Source organism: Rhodamnia argentea, chromosome 9, assembly GCF_020921035.1.
Source record: "Rhodamnia argentea isolate NSW1041297 chromosome 9, ASM2092103v1, whole genome shotgun sequence".
Lineage (NCBI taxonomy): Eukaryota > Viridiplantae > Streptophyta > Magnoliopsida > Myrtales > Myrtaceae > Rhodamnia > Rhodamnia argentea.
This window is the reverse complement of record NC_063158.1, coordinates 26,878,474-26,899,445: the sequence shown is the minus strand read 5'-3', so window position 1 is coordinate 26,899,445 and position 20,972 is coordinate 26,878,474. Positions and strand designations below refer to the sequence as shown.

Genomic DNA, 20,972 nt, shown 5'->3' with positions numbered 1-20,972 from the left:
GTCTTCAATCCACCCGAAACCTTTGCGACCACCATATTCACAAGCTCTCCTTCGTGCCTACCCACATATATATATTGAAGAGAACCGATCCTAATTAACATACGCAGCGGATCACACGGAATTAATAAGTCTTAGGATCATCTTGAATCACCGATCGGAGAAATACATCACAGTACGGACGTACCTCATTTTTCACAGATTAAGTGTCTACAATGCAGCGAGAGAATCTGTCGCCTGTTTGACGTTCCGGAGAGGAGAGCGGGAGTTCGTCGTCATTATTCCTGTGGTTTTTTATTCTCTGTTCAGTAAGAATGTAAGAGGAACGTCGTTCTTATTTTCAATGACGAAAGGACGTGATCTTTGATCATGTTTAAATTGATAACCGCCAAAGGCCGTTATCCAATGTGGAAAAAGGCTACGATAGCCTACATGGGTGAACCATGGTCCTTCCCATATACCCTTGTTTTCCAACATCTCCCACTTGCCCATGAAGGATTATCCATATCTCTCACTTGCCCACGAAGGTTCAACAACTCACACTTGCCCACGAAGGGTTAAAACATAACTCTCTCTTTTCTGCAAAGTTCATATCAACAAATAATCCGTACGACCAACATATTGCGAGAGCTCATTGCCATACATTCGTTGGGAATATATAGCAGCTCAAAATGGGCATATTAATTCAGAGTGGATCCAGTATGCAGTACCCTAGATCAATCACTCACATTTACATCATATCTCTCGATCTCTTTGAGTACTTCAATACAATACATTGTATTCACAATCATGATTAAACTCACATAATCATAATTGGTCGACCTATGAATACAAAGATTGAATGTGACATCAAAATAAATTGATCTTCCTCTTCCCTTAAACCTCTTAATCTCGGTGCAGCTCGCTTTTCTATAAATGTCCCATTAGATCGAATCAATTTCATGACCATTGGCAACACTATAAGATAGCAAACACCAAAAAGAAATCTTGAGAATAAGTAAGAGTCGTGAGGGGACTAAATTGAGAAACTTTTATCCTCAAGAGTCTCACACGGCTATAGAGTTGAGATCAAAACTCTTGCCAACTCTTCTTGGTCGTCTCGTGCATACGTAATATGAAGTACGTATTACGGTATTCTCTCCTTTCCCATGGAGCGTATGTCTTTTCTCTTAATACCGTACAGATGATAGTTCAAACATACTCAATGTCTAACTTGAGTTCACAAATTTACTTTCTTTAAAAAAAAAATCCATCAGAACTCACATCTGGCATTAAAGACGGATAAAGTGAAATATGTGGGTTATTTCACTTACGGACATAATAAATATTATGACCTCATCTTGACACTTTGTCAAGGTGACATCTATATTCTAAGCTCGAGCTCTCAATTATCACATAGATAATGAGCTTAAAATTGTCTCATCTTTATTCATCACGCAGTAAATAAAGGCGATTACCCGTGTGAGTGGGCTAATCTCTCATATGTCCGACATACTTTCTCAAACATAACGCACTAAGCATCAATATGCATAAATGTCAAACAAACTCATAGGCATCAATAATGATAACAAATATCATTAAATATGAACTTTGACAAATATAAATATCTAGTACTTCAACTTCTACACACTTCTAGATATTTCAATGTAGAGAACTAATCCCTTTGTTAACATATGACTAATGGAAATATCTATAGGAATTGACTTTATCATAAGATCTGCTATTATTCTATGTGTAGATATGTACTGTATGTTCACATCTTTTCACATAAACAAGTCTTTCACAAAATCATACTTTGTGTCTATATATTTGGTTTGGCAGCGGATCTTTAGTGTAAGCTTTTGCTACTTGACTATCACAATTAACCAATAATTGGACCTGTAGTATCCTTAACAACCCCTCATTGATCCAAACATCTCTTAAGCCAAACATTTTCTCGTACTACTACTGATAACACCACGAGATCAATTTCTATCGTGGATAAGGCTATACATGTTTGCTTCTTACTACTCCATGATATGACGACATTGCTAAGTAAGAATGCAATCCTAGAGGTAGATTTCCTCTTATCTAAACCTCTTCCTCATTCAACATCAGTATAGCCTTCAAAGCGCAGATCTCTACTTTGATAACTTAGTAAAAATCAATAGTACTTTTCAGATATCTCGAGAATCTCTTGACAGCAATCCAATGTGCTTAACCTAGATTGGACTGGTACACTTACCATTCCAACTGCATAATAAGTATTAGGTCTAGTACACTTCATAATGTACATTAGGCTTCCAACAACACTAGCATATGGAATATTTTCCATTTCATCATTTGCTTATGGAGTCTCATGATACATTTTACGGCTCAAACCTTTACCTTTTGCAATAAGAGTATTTTGGGTTTATAAATTTGCATACCAAAACATTCAAGGACTTTAACTATATAAGTCTCTTGTGAAAGAGATCACAATCTCTTTGAATAATATCTGAGAACCTTAATTTCAAAAATGTATGCAGATTCACCCATATCTTTTATCTCAAAATTGGAACACAAACAATTTTTGACCGTATTAGCAAACTCCATATTAATGCTAGCAATAAGTATATCATCAACATATAATGATAAATCACAAATTGATCTTTGGATCTTTTGGTATATATGCAATAATCTATCAAATTTTATTTAAAGCATTCTTTTTGGTTAAATATTTAAATTCAATAAAGAAAAACTAAAAAAGAAAAACTAAAATCTTATTGAAAAAAATAAAACTAAAAATAAAAAAAGAAAAATGGTAGATCACCGGTGGATGCTGTCGCCGCCGCCCATCGCCGGAGGGGCTGGTAGAGGTCGCCGGCCCCGAGCGAGGGTGGCTGGCCCTCGCCCGGGCAGAACGAGGCCTCGCGGAGCCCCGGTGTGCCCGGATCTTATTCATCGTCACGAAGAGGCCAAGAGAAACCCTCAAGAATCTGCAAAAAGGGGGTTTCTAACTTTTTGCAACCATATGCTTCAAAAATCAAATCGAGAAAGCAATCGCCCCTCAACAATCAATCAAGAAACGGAAACAAAAGAAGAAGGGCCAACAGCGAACGCTAAATTGTGATTGATTCTTCTCTCAAGACGATTATTGCGGTGGCCATGCGAGAGAGAAAAGGGAAAACGTGAGCATAACCAAAAATGTGTGATAAGACAAACTAATGGCCGGCCTTCGCCACACCCAGTTCTAGGCGCCCTCGCCCGGGCCCAACCATGGCAAGCCACCCTCTTCCAAGTCCGACGGACCTCCTCCGGCGATGGCTAGATACAGCGGCTGTCCCGCATAGGCGATCATGCCATTTTTCAACATTTATTTTCAGTTTTATTTTTAAAATAAAATTTTAGCTTTTCATTTTTAGTTTTTCTTAATCTAGTTCACATATTTGACAAAAAAAAATCTAATTTAAATATAATTTGAATAAAAGATTAAAATAATGTCATCTTAGCATTATTCATTAGCTAAACAAACGGTGAACAAAAGGACTTGATTGCATCAACTTGACAAGTTTTAGAATTTGATTATATTTTCGTGACAAGTTTTAGGACTTATAGTGTACACATCCCTTAAATTTATAAAAATTATTTATGTTAGCATCAGTCATACTACATAGGACAACCGACGTCCATGTTAACCATTTCCTGCCAAATGACGATGCATAAAATCAAGCTCCATTTTCCTTACCAAACAACAAAAAATATTTTTCAATTTATTTTCAGATTTTAGTCAAACACTGAAAATTATTATTATTTTTCTAGAAAGTGATTTTTAGAAAAAGATTTTTCTAAAGCATCACATTTGCTGTGAAAAAAACTGCACATGCATATGTTTGTTTAACTCTCGGTTGGAATTCTTTTGCTAGCACCATATTGGCCGACAAAAACAGAAGAAGAAAAGATCACTATAAATAAGGCTTAATTTGTCTCATGAAAAATGAATGATTTAAATTTTTCTTTTCTAAAATTGAACATCTATATCACTTGTAAAAATGATTAAATGAAAAATACTTTCATCGTCCATGAAAATATTTAGACATAAGATGTTGTCGGTGATGAAAAAAAATTTCATCTACTAATTATCTTTGATACATGAGATCAATTCTAGAAAAATATCATCTAAATCATTTATTTTTTGCGAAAGAGCGAGAATGCATTTGTCTGTCTCCGCCCTTTCTTGCCTTATTAATTGACCTTTCCGTTCGCTTTTTTTTTGCTTTTTCCCGCTTCATTTTAGTGCTTCTTACTGGGAAAACAAAGTAAGATCTAGTTATCATGTGACAAATGTTACGCACGAATTAATGACATTCTTTATTCACTCTTAACTTAATGCCTCGTCCACTTTTTCTTTTTCCTGTTTTCTTCTTCTTCCACTAATGAAAGTGTGCGCACCTAAGGGGAGAATCATTTTTAGTCTTGATAGCAAAGAAAGTTCATTCAATAAATATATATGAATCAATAGATACTCGGTAATCATTCCACCCAATTTGCATTTAGGATACTAACTTGATGCGGGTCATACGCGTATTTTATGTTCCTTTTATGGTGAGCTTGTGATTATAGAAAAGAAAAGAAAAAAGCTTTAGAAAAATCGAGCATTTACTAGGAAATGTCACGGCATGATTTACTCGGTCCAACGAACATATTTTGCTTAAATTTGACGTAAGATTGGAGTCGGGAACATATTTAAGGTTTCGTGATGATAGGTGATTCCATTCCCGTGGCACGCCCTCACAATAGTATTAACAAAAATTCGAGATGATTTCAAGAAGATTAAAAAAGAGGTGTTTGGTTTGTTCTCAACTCGACATGCATGCGGAGGACAACTCTACGCTTTGAGAAATTATGCATAGACCAATGTCACAAGCCATATTGATTGGCTATTTGTCGCGGACGAGGAGTTCAAAATCCTCAATTTAAGCCATATTGCGCTTTCAGTGACGAAGGTCCGATTTAGCTATGATAACATCTTAATTGCGTTTGTTTGAATCTTGTGCATGGCAGCACTGTTGTAACAAATGCGAAAAACAAACACAGAACACAATGATTTACGTGGTTCGATGAAGGTGATTTACGTCTACGGGCGAGGCAAAACAAGATTCCACTATAATCAAAGAGGGTACAAATTACAGAAGTAAGTCTTATCGACTGAACAAAAATACACGGCTCACAAGTCTCTCATGTAAGGAAAATTCTCAATCTTAACAAAAAAACCCTAGCCGCAATATAAATAGAGCCCAAAAATATTTTCTCGGGGGTGTTGCCCTCGAACCCCCATAGAGATCTGTTCGTACTACTATAGAGATTTGTTCGCTTGCTTCGAGTTGGGCCTATCGGCTTAACTCTCCGCGTCACGAACTAGATCTCAATTTTTTTTTCCACTTTTGGGCCATATAAAAAAATATGTCGGGTCAGGTGTTGAACCAGACTGAGTACATAGATTCAAGATATATTTAACAAGCACCAATCTTTTCCACTATGGACTTATTCCGTGGGTCGTATTTTAAATTGGGTCAAAGTTAGGTTTTGAGCTTTCGATGCAAAACACGAGCATGTATATGGCCAATTCCTATTTCGAAACACTGGTGGTTGACTTTGACTTGACTATTTTAATGAGTGGTTCGCATTGGGGTAACAAATGAATCGACGATCAAATTCCCGTGTTCTGCCAATCCTCAACGCAATCGCAATCTCGACCCATCTTGAGCCAATCTCGAATTAATCTTGAATCCGTATTTGAACCAATCTTGGCTTCGAATATGATTTAAATCTCTAGATCAAGACTGATGAAGATTGGGCCAACATGGATTATCTCATCTTGAAATTCGATCAACTCTGTCAAGCACAGTAAACCTAGGTCAAATTCGGTCAACCATGGTCAAGATGGATACCAATCTTTGGAATTATTATCCACTTTACCCTTTGCGACATCCTCGATCCGAATGACCTAGCCCTAAATGCTATTAGAATCTGAATACAATGCTAATGCAGACTATTCAACATTGATATTTTTGTACAAGAGTCGAGTTCAGCCGGTTAATTTTCTTATAAGTTGAATGATAAATCTACGAGATAAAATTTAGGTGTCACCATCTTAGTTTGTTAACATTTTTGGATCTGAAAGATCGAGAGACGAAGGCCTGTCAAAGAATGTCAATTAACTTAATACAACAACTTGTAAGCTACATCCCAATCGATCTACCGTTGCGATGTTGTTGATCATTCAAGTTGGGGAAATGTTCTAGAAGAATTAAATCGCTTCAAAAGAGTCTGAATAATAGTGAACTTGATCTTTTCTCGTTGTTTCGAAGACTTATAATCTGATTAAGGGAAAGATGCTCAAGAATTAATCACCTTGAAGCGGGGAGCCAGCCACAAAGACCAACAATCTGCAGAGTTTAGGGTGTCGCTGCATCAATACTGAAGCGGCAAAGCCTCCAATCCCGGGTTTTACTGCCAAACAAACAGTGTGATCGTATTCAATACTCAACAAATTATGGTCCCTTCATCTACCATAAAATTTCACCAAATAATAACTCCGATTCTCTCTTCCAAGGAGAAAGGGCCTATGATTTTAGTCTTGTCAAATACGAAATGAGATAGGATAGTCCTGGGAAAGCATCTATCGAAGCTGATCTGAGAAAACTCATTCTGTCGCTGACTCATAAGCATGATGTCCAGCTAATGTCGGAGGCTAGCTTACACTACAATTCTTGGACACTGGCCCCTTTTACTAGCACATTACAGTGCCAAGGACAACAATAAGAAGGCCTCAATTTGGATCAGGAAAATAGATTTCGAGCTTGATACATTGTAAGGCCAACACAAGGTCATACGGATGAAAACTTGCCTCTTTTTTGTTGAGAAATTATAGCCACTACGAAGCCATCTTTTCCAAGCTTCTTCTCACCATCAGCTGGTCTGGTACAAGTTTGCGATACGTGCCGCTGAAGCCTCCAAACATTCCCATCGTCCAGGCCCCCTTCCAAAAGCTCTCCAACATCAAACCCTGAAGCAATTACAAATGAAAAGTTTTAGTGGTATCAACACCAGCAGTATTATACTGAAGAAATATAAGGAGCGAAGAAGAATATGCTGATTTACATGCACTGCAGGAAAATCCCCCCAGTAACGTCACTGGACGAGTAGGAGAAGTAGGGTAAATCCACTTTATCTGGTTTCAATGTAACTTGAATCGAAAAAAGTACAAGTTTGCATAAGAAGGGCCAGAACAGGATGTGTAAGCTCATAAACAATAGATAATATTCCATGCTTACCTTGGGAAGAGGAAGCGAGTGCAAAACCTCTCTGCTTTGAGCTCAATTTTTATTTTTTTGGTGAAAGCTTTGAGCTTAATGACTCGTAGTATTCTTTGGCAAAATGATTTACTTTCTACGTCGGCCAGCGTATGCTGAAGCAGCAGCAATTCCTTGGAGCAAAGAAGGCATATATTTTCTAAATTTTAGTATGGGTAACCGGCACCCCAAAATGACGAAAACATGCAAATTTCCAAGAAAATCGACGTTCTTTGCCTTTTCTAGTTTTTGGAGGCAAAAGTCCACCATCTTATATAGCCTCTCTATGGTCAATACATGAGAAGAAGTGCGAAACACTTCTTATGCCATCATTATGAAGCAGATTTCAACATAGCCAGAAGAGAATGCGCGGCCCAAAGCGACCTTGAGATCTTGTTTAACTAAGCTTGAAACAATAATAAATTGATGGGGGTGAGTATGGTTCCAGGGCGGAACCTAGAACTTGGAACTAAACCCATGGGAACCTATCCGATTCCAAGTTCCAAGATATGCAGTGTAGGTTCCAAATGCCAAATATTGAGGAACCTATACCAAACTTGTAATGTGACCTATAATGATTATACGAAAATGAGGAACCTATTCCTGTTTCGGGGAAATTTTTATCTCGATCTAGTATATATTTAGGGTTTTTTGTGTATATGTTTTTGGGATTTCGCTTCTATCGGATTTCATTATTATACAATATAGTTGGTAACACTATCATCTAAAGGGGTGAATAGGTGATTTAGACCAATCTTAAAAAATTAAAGAGGAATTAAAGTAGTCAAAAAAATATCACACGAAGTCAAAGTTTGATGAACAACAATATTATAATCAGACTCACTTGTTGCAATATATCAACAAAGATAATATTAAAAAGTTAAGCAATAGAGAGAACTGCACATAGATGTTATAGTGGTTCGCCTTATTGCAAGCCTACATTCACTCCACTCTCCATGTAGACAACCTACTGGCTGATTTTCACTAGTGAATTAACAAGAGATTACAATGAGTGAAAATTCTCGACATACAATCACTTTTTACAAAACCTCTCAAAGATTACAACTTTGAAGCTCACAAAGACTCTTGGATTTTGAAATTTTGGATTCGCGGCCTTCTTTTGCTTCAGCACTAGGATATCCTTTTATACTCCTACACTTCCAATCTAGCCACCGAACAGTTTTTAGAGGATCATTCTCCAATCAATCCGTTAGACATGAATGCTTAAAGAAGAATGAGCAATCGTTGCCAAATGAGATCAAGATCCCTTGATTAAGTCGCCCATACAACTTAGAGTTGGGTTTCCTTGAGTAGAATTCTTCGTTCAGAAAAAAATATTCGGAACAGTCATCGATCAATCGAAGATATTATGCGTGATAAGTTGTATTGCAGAGACAATGTGACGACCCGATTTTTTCGATAGGTTAAGTTACGAGCAGAATAGTACTTGTCAGGTTAATAGCAAATGTGAAATTGGGGGGTTTAATATTTAGATCGGTGGTTTATTAATTCGATGTTTTAGTTAGGCGTGGCAATCTTAACTGGACCGTTTGCGTTCATTGAAGTAAGGTCGTTCCGGAGCGAATTCGGTTCGCGATTGAACCGCGAAGCTTTTATTCAACCCATCCTTCCACCGCCTCAGCCCTCTAATATTAAGAACACTCCTTCTCTTCTCCCTCATTTCCTTCCTACGTTACCGAACAACACTCCCTCTTCCTCTCATCTCTCCCTCTCATCTTCTTCTTCGGTGAAACTACCCAAGAAACTCCCCTTCGCTTCAGCTCGAGCTGGCGACACCACAACGCAGCGGTGGTTCCTCGAACCTTCAAGACCTCTAGCTCATTTCTTCTTCGGCGCCGCAGATATCCCTTGCGACCGCCAAGGAAAAAGAGTCGGTTTGAGCTCGTTCGAGCGGCGATTCGAGCTCCATTCTCTTCGTGCAGCAACCAGAGGCAAGTAGAACTCTAATCCCTTCTACTAGAGTGATTATAGATTGCGGTCTAAATTAGTAGGCTCGGTTTGATCGGGGGTGATAGTGAAATTGAAATTTGCATGCGTCGTTTAGCGGATGGCAATGCATGTTGGTATTGATAGTTGGATTAGGACCTTATGATCATGGGTAGACCATATTTGGAGGTGATCGTTCTTGCTGTCGTCGAAACGAGTGGAATTGAGGATTGGTGGTATGTGGAGGAGTGGCCGGCCTAGAAATGGCCACGGGCTGGTTTGGACTCGGAACCGGCCCGTGGAATAATCGGAAGTGGCCCTTTGACCGGGACCGCCGGTTACGAATCGGAACCAACCCGGTCCCTCACGAGCCGATTACAGTTGAAAAAAATTCCGAACCAGCCTTGAATCGACAGTTCCGGGCCGATTTTGAACATAAAAAAGGGGGGGGGAAGAGCCGTTGGCTATGTCCCCCCAATGGCCATTATACCCCCCCTCCTGTTTTTTTTTCTTCTTAAATTTTTTATAAATACCATTCCCTCCTTTTCATTTTTTCTCAAAATTTCTCACAATTTCTCAAAATTTTCTCAATTCTCAATTTTCTCAAATTCTCTGAATTCTCTCAATCCCGAATTAATTCTATCAATTTTCTGAATCAGCTTTCCGCTCAATTTTCTGGCAAAAATGGCAAGTGGAAGCGAAGCTGGTGATAGGGGAAAGAGCCCGATGCCGATGGAGATGGGAGAATCCGATTATCCTCAACCTCGTGATCAATATGATCATCGTGAGTTTACATGTTGGGTAGACGCTGATCATAATATTAACTATATTCTCAATGTCGAGCACGTCCCAATGCAAGAAAGTCTTTATCCTCTTATCGGCGTTGAAGAAACGTCAACAACAAATGAGTCGGAACGGCAGGCTTGGGAGAGTACATCTAACTTATGGCAACATTTTGACAAGGTACATGTAGGCGAAGACAAGTACAAGATAAACTGTAAATATTGTACGAAATCATACAATTTTAATAAAGGAGACGGTTATGGAACATACTATTGGTATCTGATGCAAAAATATGCAACGCAAGCGGGGATCGACACCAAGCAACAACAAATTTCCGGGTACGCCAATCCTAACATTTCTCCTTTATTTCGTTACAATAATGAACTTTAAAAAAAACACATTAGCTCAATATATCGCCATTGAACATTTATCATTTGCTACTAGTGAAAAATTTGGTTTGAATTTTTTGACAAACACTGCATGTACTCTACAACCAAAACCTGTTCCGAGAATTATTCTTAAACGAGAACTTTTTAGTGTTTATAAAAAACAAAAAAAGGCTTTGCAAAATTTTTTTACGGATTTCAATGGACGTATGTATATAGGTAGCGACATTTGGAGTGATCCTTGGTAAATTCATTCTTATATGGATATCACATGTTATTAGATAGGTGACGATTGAAACATTAAAAAAAAAGTACTTGGATTTTGAGTGTTTGATGAAAGGTATACCGCCAATAATATTTATAGAATAATTAGGTAAGTTTTAGAAGAATATAATTTGATTAATAAATTTTTTTCAGTCGGTTTTGATAATGCCGCATCAAATATCACTTCCATTCCCAAGTTAGAAAATGTTTGTAAACCTTCTTTTGGTAGACAATTTTTTCACATTAAATGTGATTGCCATGTTTTAAATTTATGTATACAAGATGGTTTGTGAACTCTTGAGGCTTTTATCACCTCAATAAAGAGGACAATTAAATTTTTATGGAGTTGTCCCTAAGTTATGAAAGAATGGAGCAGATTTTGTATATCACATAGACAAAAACAAAAAAAAAATTCAAAAGATGTTCCGACTGCTTAGAATTCTACCTATGAGTTACTTCATCAATTTTTTTGCTTATAAAGATTTATTATGTGCGTTTATTTCGAATAATGTTTCCGAAATTAGTTTACTCCCACAAGATTGGGTTGTTTGCAAAAAATTTTTAGATTTTTTGAAAGTTTTTAATAATGCAACTTATACTTTATCTGGTGTTTATTGTCTTGCTACACATTTATTTTTAATAGAATGTGTTAACATTGCTGGTGTTTTTTGTGAATATGAAAAAGATGTTCATTTAGCTCTGACTATTATAGCAATGAAAGCATAATGGCTGCATTATTATGCCTACATTCCTATTATTTATTTGTTGCTATTATTTTCGATCCACGTACTAAATTAGATGGTTTGTATGATTATCTTAAGGATTATTATTGTGATTGTTAATATTTGAATGAAACAGTAGATATTAAAATTATACAAGTAGAGGTTAAAGATGTTATAATAGCATTATATAATAAATTTTATAGTAGATATGGTTTAGGTGATAGTGGATCTTCTCAACCTAGTGCCTCACAAAGGGAGGAGAGTGGTAGACTTAGTAGATGGTACAATCTGCTCATTAGTAGGCAAAAAAGATAAAATGGAGCAACATGTAATATTTCCAAATTAGAAAACTATTTAACCATTGCTTTTGAGTTCCGTGATTCCGAACATAGCACAAATTTCACAATTCTGAAGTGGTGGCAGACTCATTCAACCTAATTCCCAGTCATCGCTCTCATCGCAAGACGGATGTTAGTAACTCATTTTTTAACAATTGCAGTTGAACAAACATTTAGTGCTTGGGGATTAATTTTGGACGACCGCCTTTCAAGATTAAATCCGGATACTGTGGAAGCTCAAGCTTGTGTCGATGATTAGACAAAGGTTAAATTTTGACAATAATGGCTGAATCGAGATGACGAATTCTTCAATGATGATAGTGGACATACCACCGCCACGTGTATCACAACCGGTACCGGTGATTGACGATGAGGTAAATTAGGGTTATCAAAGGTAAAAAAACTATATGAATTTTGATTCTTCTATTCCCAAGGATATATGTAGGCACTTAATGATAATTTATTAAGTTCAAGCCCCTTCCCTCTCCCTTTTTTTCCCCTAAATTTGATTACAATGTAAAATTTGATTATAATTTATAATTTATAATTTTTTTTATTTCATAATTTATTATTTTAAATTAAATTTAAAATTTGAAATCGAAACGGACCTTTGAATCGGCGGTTCCAAACTAGAACCGGGGCCACCCCTTCAAGGATCGATTTCGGTTCAAGCATGGCCACGAACCGGAACTAGCGGTTCACGGCCCGTGGCCATGTCTAGGCTGGCCGAGGAGCCCTAAGAGTAATTGTGTGCTTTCGTGCTTGCACTGTTGACACCTAAATTTTGATTAACCTTTTTCAGTCATTTTTGCGTAAGAAAAAATTAGAACTAATTTTTGTTCTAAACAAAAATAATCAAATTAGTTTTCATATTTATTTTAGCATACATTGCATACACATTTTCATCGGACTGCCAGTGGATGGATTTAATTCAAGGTTTTGAACTCAATTGAATTATCTGAATTAATCTTGTGCCTAAATTTTTAAGGAATATGGGTTGATTTGAACTTAATTAAGTGTGATTAAGTCTTTCGGGGCTTAATTAAAAAAGGTCTTGCGATTCGGGGTCTATTTCATAAAGAGTCATATGTTAGAGCCACTAAGTTGACCTAATTTTCCCTAAATAAGCATGCTTATACTTCACAAACAAAGGGGGCCACATTCATTATAGACATACGGCACAATGAGAAAGGAGGAGGCCAACACAATTGAAGAACACGGCAGAGGAGAGAGCGATTGATCATAATACTCGGCCACAAAAAATCTTGACGCAAGAATTGAGAGGCATCTCTTTCTCTGGTCTTTCATCCACGCTCTGAAGGAAAGGTCCAGCGAAGGAAAGTCGAGAAAGAAAAGAGAAGAGGCCTTCAGGCACTGGGCAGAATACAAGAGAAAGCGACAAAAGAGAGAAGACTTTTCTTTCTCTGATTTTTAATATTAATCATCCATGGAGGGCCTTCTTTAAATAATTCTTGCAGGATTCTATTCTCCATGGTCAACCACGATGAGGAAGTTTCCACAACAAAGCTCCTCTAGTGTATCAAACACGCACAGATCCTTAGAGTCAATAATCACGTCTCTCATGAGACAATCTCGTTGACGTCCAGGCAATAGAGAAGCTATCGCTCGAGAAGCTAAGCCGTTGTCCTCGTCGTGCTTCTACATGCTGATTCGTGACCCACTTTTCCATCGATGAGTCGAGCCGATGCACTTGACGATGGTCGTTGCTTTTTCGAAACCTCAACAGTCACCATCTCTTGTAGTTCATGTCGAGTGAATTCAATTTTTATCGCTAATCAGTTTTGTTTTTTTTTTTCTTTGTATGTTTATAGGCAGATTTGGAGGGCGACACTTGGAGGATTTCTATTTTTGCATATCATCCTCGAAGGTTTTTTTTCTCTGGTCAAATTAAGTGCTCCCTTTTGCACCTAGTCCAGTACAGGAATCGTTTAAAATTAAGAGTCCACTGAAGCCAATCCGCCACTGTTCAAGCTCGTTTGGTGCTCCTGATTCGCGCTGTCTCGAGCTGCTGTTCAAGAGCAATTCTTTTGCTGTTTGGCCTCTGATCATGCACGGTTTGGTGTTAATTTTGCTACTTTTCAGTCCCGATCTTAGCAGTTGTTTAGTCAGCTGTTCAGTGCTGATTTTTACCGCTGTTTTGCATCCGTTCGGCCCTTATTCTAGCTGCAATTTGGTATTGGAATCCCCTGTCGATTAGTGCTGGAATTTGCTGCTGTTCTAGTCTTATTTTGTCGCTGTTCTTAGTCCAAAAAGTGCTATTTTTTGGACGATTTCATTAGCTCTTCAGTGCAGATTTTTGCTAGCCGTTCGGGATCAAGTACCACACTTTTGAGCGCAATCTCTCCACTGATTAGGTACTGTTCGAGGTGCGAAATAGCTATTGTGATTTTGCCTCGCTAGTCCTAATCGTGTATACGAAACCTCCCTAGCTGAATGGTTCGAGAATTCACTTGGTGTTCAAGATTTTTTGCTAAAGCTTTGGAATTAGGTAATGATTCTTATCTCGAGATATGATGGAAGTTGTTGCCACGATTTGAAATATTTGATTACCTATTTGAGCTATTTCGTGATCTAATGAAATCTTTTTGAGTCGCAGGTGATCAATTAGGAAAATCTTTTCTAATTCGCAACCGCACATATGGATTTGATTCTATCTATATGGCTTTAGATGGAATCATTGACATAGCGGGTATTTCGAATTTTTAGAGTCGATCTATCAGGCTTTAGATCAAAACTTGATTCGAAAGAAATTACAAAATATTCAAGATGATTTTATTTGCTTCCATATTTGAGTTGAACTGATTGGATTGCTATCTTTTCGCAATATTTGAATGAGTGTTGAAAATCTCTAAATATATTGCATATAGGTAATTGCTGCATATAGATTAGATTTACATATCATTCTAGATAGAATTGCCATGTTTAAATGAAATTGCATTCTAGGATAAAATCATATAGATAGGATTGCATGTTTATTTGATTCATAGAATAAATTAGATTAGATCCCATTCTAGGTTATATTATGCATATTTAGATACATAATTATGCCTAAAATAGTTTATCTTTAATGTGTTAGGGTTCAGATCAATTTAAATCCTAAAATGTGTAAGATAACTATCTTTTAGGCATAGTTTATTTTAGGGCTGTAATTAAATTCGAAAATATAAAAAATTACATTTGCCATGTCACTTAGAGTTGCATGTTTAGGTTAATTAATTCATTCATTCATTATGTAGATTGCATGCTAGGATTTATTTAATTGCATTTGTCACATAGAGTTACATTCATATGCATTTTTAGGATAGTTTGCGTTTATTCATGTCATTGCATTTAGATTAGAATTCATGCATTGCTTATAGTTTAGATTTCATATAAAAAGCTAAAATCTAAAAGAGAGAATAAATTCTCTAGTGCATGCTCCCCGCTTACTTTGAATTCTAGATGTTCATTTAATTGATTGCGCACCCGCATAATAACCTATGTTAGTGGCTTAGGCAAAATCAATTAAAGCTGCTTGATCAATTGTTTTCACGAAATAAAATGGGACCGAAAGGGTGTTAGAGTAATCTAGCGTAATCAAGTCCCCGTACCCAAAATTTCTAATTTGTAAAAATAAAATAGTCCTCCCGCTATTTTATTTAGGTTCCTAATCAACCTATCATAAATAATTAGTGGCGGCTCTGATTAAAATCTTAGCATGTTAATTATTTGAACCTTAAGTTTCGAATTAGTAGAGTTTGGGAGAACTCGAGCTAGGTTAATTGATTTAATTAACTTAGTAATCCATTAACTTAAAATTGAAATTGATTTTTAGGTTGCGACATGCAGGTCGGTTCAGGATGAGAAATAAGGGCTAGCGTACCTGAGTGGTTGAGAAGTCCGGGCTAATTTGGGACCATAGTCGTCGATACAACACGATTTGAGGAGATATCATACTTAGGCTTCCGGTCGCAGGTTGGAGGGGCGGTTCGTGGAAGTCACGGGGGTATGTGATATTCCGATTTTGATTTTTTTCTTGTGGCGAATTGATTGCTGGATGCTTATCGTTATCGTGCGAGTCCTCTCTAATCTTGTGAATCTGTGGATCGTTTGGTTGATTGGATTAGCCGTTCTATTTGCTGAATTTTATACTCACTCCCATGTATTAAACCTTTTTCAGCTAAGTAGCAGGATGGAACCAAGATTGTCACTCTTTGGATATAGCCACGGGAGGTAGATACAACAAGGAGCTATGGATAACGATGGTGATGCTGGTAGTTGCTGGTACTGGGGAGTAGACTTCCTTTTGATTCCTCCCAGTGTCTTTTGTTGGTTTTATATGGATGCTGTAAATAAAACGGGTCATATATATATATATATCAATGAAATTTGTCCTTTGTGTTATGAGACGTTTATGGTATTTATGTGATGTTATACCAGGAACAGGTTGCTGAACCTATAAAGGCCATACACTTTAAGCGCGTCCTATTGTGTTTTGTCATGCACTTGTCCGATTGCATGGCTGATTGTTATGGTGTATTCTTCCGCATGCACCAAGTAAATTGTATATAATAAGAGACTAAAATAGAGCACGTGAGTAAAAGGTAGCACCTCGGGACACTACAGGCTTTGTTAAGTATCTTTGGAAAGGATGTAACGGCTCATTTTCGTATCGGGGAAGGATGTTACGGCCTGAGCTAATACCAGGATGGGTCATTACTGACAATCTTCGAGATTGAATATCAATACTTTCCGATTGTGAATCTTGAGCCAGATCACTAGCTATATATACATATATATATATCCATTTCAATTTTCTTTTGAATACACTTTATAATCAGATGCTATTGTCCGAGTTTGAATACTCTCTGTGTCTGAATAGACTTTTGATAGAGTTTGAAGATACCAAACGCTTTGACAATATAAGCGTACAAGCTTTGTTGGTATTCTTATATTACTACAACGCTATCCATGTCGTATATTATATTCATGATATAAAAAAATCCTTAGCTTCAGATGCAATATCCGGATTGACATAAAATAGATTCTGAATGTGGTTTCTTCATGAATACTACCTGAAAAATAGCTTTTATTATATTCAACAGAAAATATGGAAGGTTTTGTCAATCTTCAAAACACATTAGGAAGTTTTCTCAATATACAAATATAATTTCAAAAGAGATCGGAGGAGTTCTATGAAGGTTCCGTTCTCACTATCAAACTTGTGCACATTTGGCTTTTTTATTTTGCATGGCGATGGTGTTAGGGCCATCGAACCTAGGAGCCTACCGCCGAAAGGTAAAGCCGTAGCAATAGATACAGATCTCGGTATGTACTTGTTACTGAAGACGGATCCGATGATCGCCCGTCGATTTTGCTTTGGAAAAGTCATAGATTTGCCTTTGAGCGAGCGACCCCTATTTGTTTTGATGATTCATCTTATTATCCGGAACTTGTTTGTTTTGAAGTTGTACAAGATTTGTCTAGTTTGCGGTTGGACTGTGTTGTTGTTTTTTTGTTTCGCGGAAATGAATGAAATATTAACTTGATGAAAGAAAAAATTAGCAATTTCCACACTCCACTTGTGATTTTGATTAATTAGCTCTTTTAACGTTATTTTTGTCAATTCAATAAGTTAAGTAGTGTTCTAGCTATTTAGAGGGTGGAAAAAACATGTGCGAGATATGATGAATCCCTTATTATTTTTGTTCTGCCACCGTTCCCACACCAACGTGGTCAATGGCTGCTTTTTTTTTTTTTTTAGGTCGAGATAAAATTTCCATTCATGAAGCAGAATAATACTCGAGAGATAAATAGAAGCATTTCAAACTTAACAAATCCCAAATAGCTGTAGAAAAAAAGCAAATACCAAAAATCATATAAGAAAGCACACTTTGTAGCCTAAATATTTAGTGGCCGATCACCAAATTCAGTGGCGAACGTTGAGGCATTGCCTGTGGGCCTCTCTTTATTAGTTGGACCTATCAGCGTAGAGATTAAAAACATGAACAGGAGGAAATCATGCGCCCTCCGTTAGATATCTCTGTTGAGACAATTTCTCGTAATTAAAGACTTGGCGAATGAGCGGGTATCTGTTTCCTCTCCTATTCTCTACTCTTTTCTGCATGTCTCATACTCACGCTATGGGAACTAGGGAGAATCCAAGCTAATTTCATTTGATTTTGAAAAGCATGTCCATGGTGCGTCACCAAATTTAAAACATAGAATTGGTGCCCATGCTAATGACGATAGTTGGACTTCAGACGGCGGCATCAAACCGTGTTCATTGGTCGGTAACAAGGCATGGTCCGACACAAAGAGGGAGGTCAGAGTGCGTCTTCTTAGAAATTGAGGACATATTCATTTCCGCCTTGATAACCAAAATCAGTGTTTTGCAATACAAGCTGTACCAATATTACGTCTTCCTTTTGGGGCAGAAGAATTTCGATTCTCTCTATATATTCTGTGTATCACGCCTGTTCATTCCGTTTCGAATGGGTTGTCCGGGTAGGGAATCCGTGAGTATGGTTTCATGGCCTGGTGAGGATTGATTGCACCATGATGGTCTCCCAAAAGAACACTGTTTATTCAGATAAAACCAAAAGACAGAAATTTCACCGCCATAGTGCACCAGCGGTTGGATCTAGACCAGGATCTAATTGGAAAATATCCACGTTTGGCCAGAGCCAAGGGCCAATCCTTTGATTCAATGCAATGCAATATAAGCTTCACCTGCATAAAGGGGGTGGTACCCGAATATGCAGTGATTACTTAAACATCTGTCGACATACGCTTGCCACACCGGCGATGCTCTTGAGTGACCAACACCACTTTCGAACTGTCGCTCAATTGTTGCTTATTTCACCTCTAATTGCAAGAGTAATTCCGGGAGCCGAAACATAATCAGTAAAACTCAAAGCTTAAAATAGTTCATTAAATTCCTCGCATCAAAACACCCAGAAGAAGGGTCTCAAAAGAATCATTATTCAGCAACAAATCCAGGGGAGACCGATCAATAATGTTCATAGCTCCGAGTAACCAAAAAAGAAGTTACACCCACCGGTACCTTGTAAAATGGTAACCGCAGATGCTAAAATATATTTGTCCATTGTCCAAGATTGAGTCACTAGTCGGTGGGTATGGGTGATAGGGGATCATGTGTTCGAGGATTGTTCAACAGCCTCGAAACCTCCTTGACGACTTGTTTCACAAGTACCGCTTCATGCCTGCCAATTGCCAAATAAATTTGTAGTAAGCTCTGACTAGCATAACAAGTTTATAGCATGAGGATCAGATTACGGTTTTGGTGGGATTGATGTAAGCAAGTACCCATTGGCGATTCTCTCGGATTCCCATCCTTTGAAGGACCCAACCTCCTTGAGAGCTCGCTCCCACCTCCCATAAGTATCTAGGTCGACCAGCTCCTTGTGTTGAAGCATTTCCCGTCCAAAACGATGTGATACTTTTCGCACATGTGAGGGCTTCACTTTATAAAAGATGGGCAATATCTTTTGCCCCTTCGTTTCAACCATTTGAGCTAGCTCCTTGAGGCGCCAACGAGAGGAAGCAAAATTTTTAGAGAGAATGGGAATGGATATCTTGCAGACGCCGATGGCATTGCGAGTCTCACGAGAAAGATCTGTACCTATGAGGGACGGATCATTATTGCTAAACACTCTGATTCCTGCAGCCACAAGGCTGATGTAGAGGAAAGCAGCAAAGCCACATCGAGTATCAGGGCCGTGAAAGGCCAAGAACACTTGCCATTCGCTTTCTCTTCTTTTCTTCTCGGAAAAGTAAAGAGAGACTGCAATCCAGCAAGACAAACAAAATGATAATGGTAAGATATAGCCCATACAAATCATGTGAAAATTCCAAAAGACCAACCCACGCGAACCTTACATGCCTTCTCTATGTGGGAATTGAAGAGAGGCCAAAGCTCTAACATGATGAACTCAGAGAATACTTAGGAATGGCATGCGCTTGGCTTAAATGGAATGGGGAGATACCTGATCTTATGGGGTAACTAGACATCAATATGGGAAACATGGGCAGCCGTTCGATCCACATTGTCTGCAATTCACTTGAAACCCTTGCAACCACCATTTTCACCAGCTCTCCTTCATGCCTGCCCACATATATATGTGTAAAAACCAAAATTAGGTCATCCCAATCCTAGTGTTCTGGGGTTCAGATTCAGACTTGTAGTAGATATAGATGCGTAGATTCCTACTACATACATAGATACATGCATACATACATACCCATTAGCAATGGCCTTTGATCTCCATCCTTTAATCCTCGCTACAGAAATCAGCGCTTTCTGCCATTTTGGCACTTTTGGGCCCCACTTCCTCTCATGTTTATGTAGAGCTTCTTTAAATTTACGGCGTTCGCGGAGTACATCAACAACATCCACCTTGTAGAATATAGGGAAGACTGGTTTGCGATGCCTTTCGTGGCAATCCATGATCTCAGCGAGCTCGCGGACGCACCAGTGACTGTGCACATACTGTTCCGAGATGATAGGGATTGCGACCCTACATTTCCTGATGGCCTGGAAAATCCCCGGGCCTATCTTGTCACCGACTGGGAGCGCGTCGTCATCCCTAAACACGTGAAACCCAGCAGCTAACAGGCTGTTGTAGAGGAAATCGGTGAACCCAGTGCGAGTGTCACCACCTTTGAAACTCAAGAACACGTCGTAGTTCCGAGGGACTGCCCTTCTTTTCTTCTGCATGAATCTGCAAGTATACACACAGAGATGGGCTAGAAGAATTATTGCCAGGACATTCATTTTCTTCTTTGTTAGTAACTTTTTCTCTTTTGGGATCTAAGTAAGTCTTCTTTGGATGCTTTCTCTAATCCAAGACTTGGCGACGTCTCCGGCATATATGCAAGATGGATTTATAGCTGACATAGGATCTTCTAGAACGTGTACGCGGTTTGGTACGCACGAAGAATGCTTTCAAGATTCGGAAATCATTGTGAAAACCTTAAAAAGCGTCCCGAAAAGAACAAGGGCTAGGAAGTTTTGTCTATTCTTCTTTTTTTCCAAAAGAAGGGCTTGGAGCTAAACAATTGTTAAGGCAACCATTTTGTTCTCTTATTGCTTTCAGACTCAGGTCAATGTTTTTGTTTACACAGGAATCCCAAGGGCCTCATCGGCTAAACATTGACTCAACTGCCCCTCTTTGGACCTCAACTCCAAAGGTCAATACT

At 38.1% G+C, this 20,972-nt stretch overlaps 1 protein-coding gene across 1 annotated transcript; it reads right to left on the bottom strand.

Moving 5' to 3' along the window:
- Nucleotides 1-18,876: 18,876 nt before the first annotated feature.
- Nucleotides 18,877-20,547, bottom strand: LOC115729355. Its single transcript, XM_048284856.1, has 4 exons — nt 20,015-20,547; nt 19,760-19,878; nt 19,080-19,557; nt 18,877-18,976 (listed from the first exon to the last, which is right to left on the bottom strand). Exons 1-4 carry the CDS (start codon nt 20,545-20,547, stop codon nt 18,877-18,879), a joined length of 1,230 nt encoding a protein of 409 aa, XP_048140813.1.
- Between the last annotated feature and the right edge of the window lie 425 nt (nt 20,548-20,972).

Coding starts and splice junctions, on each gene's coding strand:
- LOC115729355 (XM_048284856.1), bottom strand. CDS start 20,547: ATGAATGTCCTGGCAATAATTCTTCTAGCCCATCTCTGTGTGTATACT. Junction 19,879..20,014: donor TCAAAGGCCATTGCTAATGG/GTATGTATGTAT, acceptor ATATGTGGGCAG/GCATGAAGGAGAGCTGGTGA. Junction 19,558..19,759: donor TAGTTACCCCATAAGATCAG/GTATCTCCCCAT, acceptor GCTGGATTGCAG/TCTCTCTTTACTTTTCCGAG.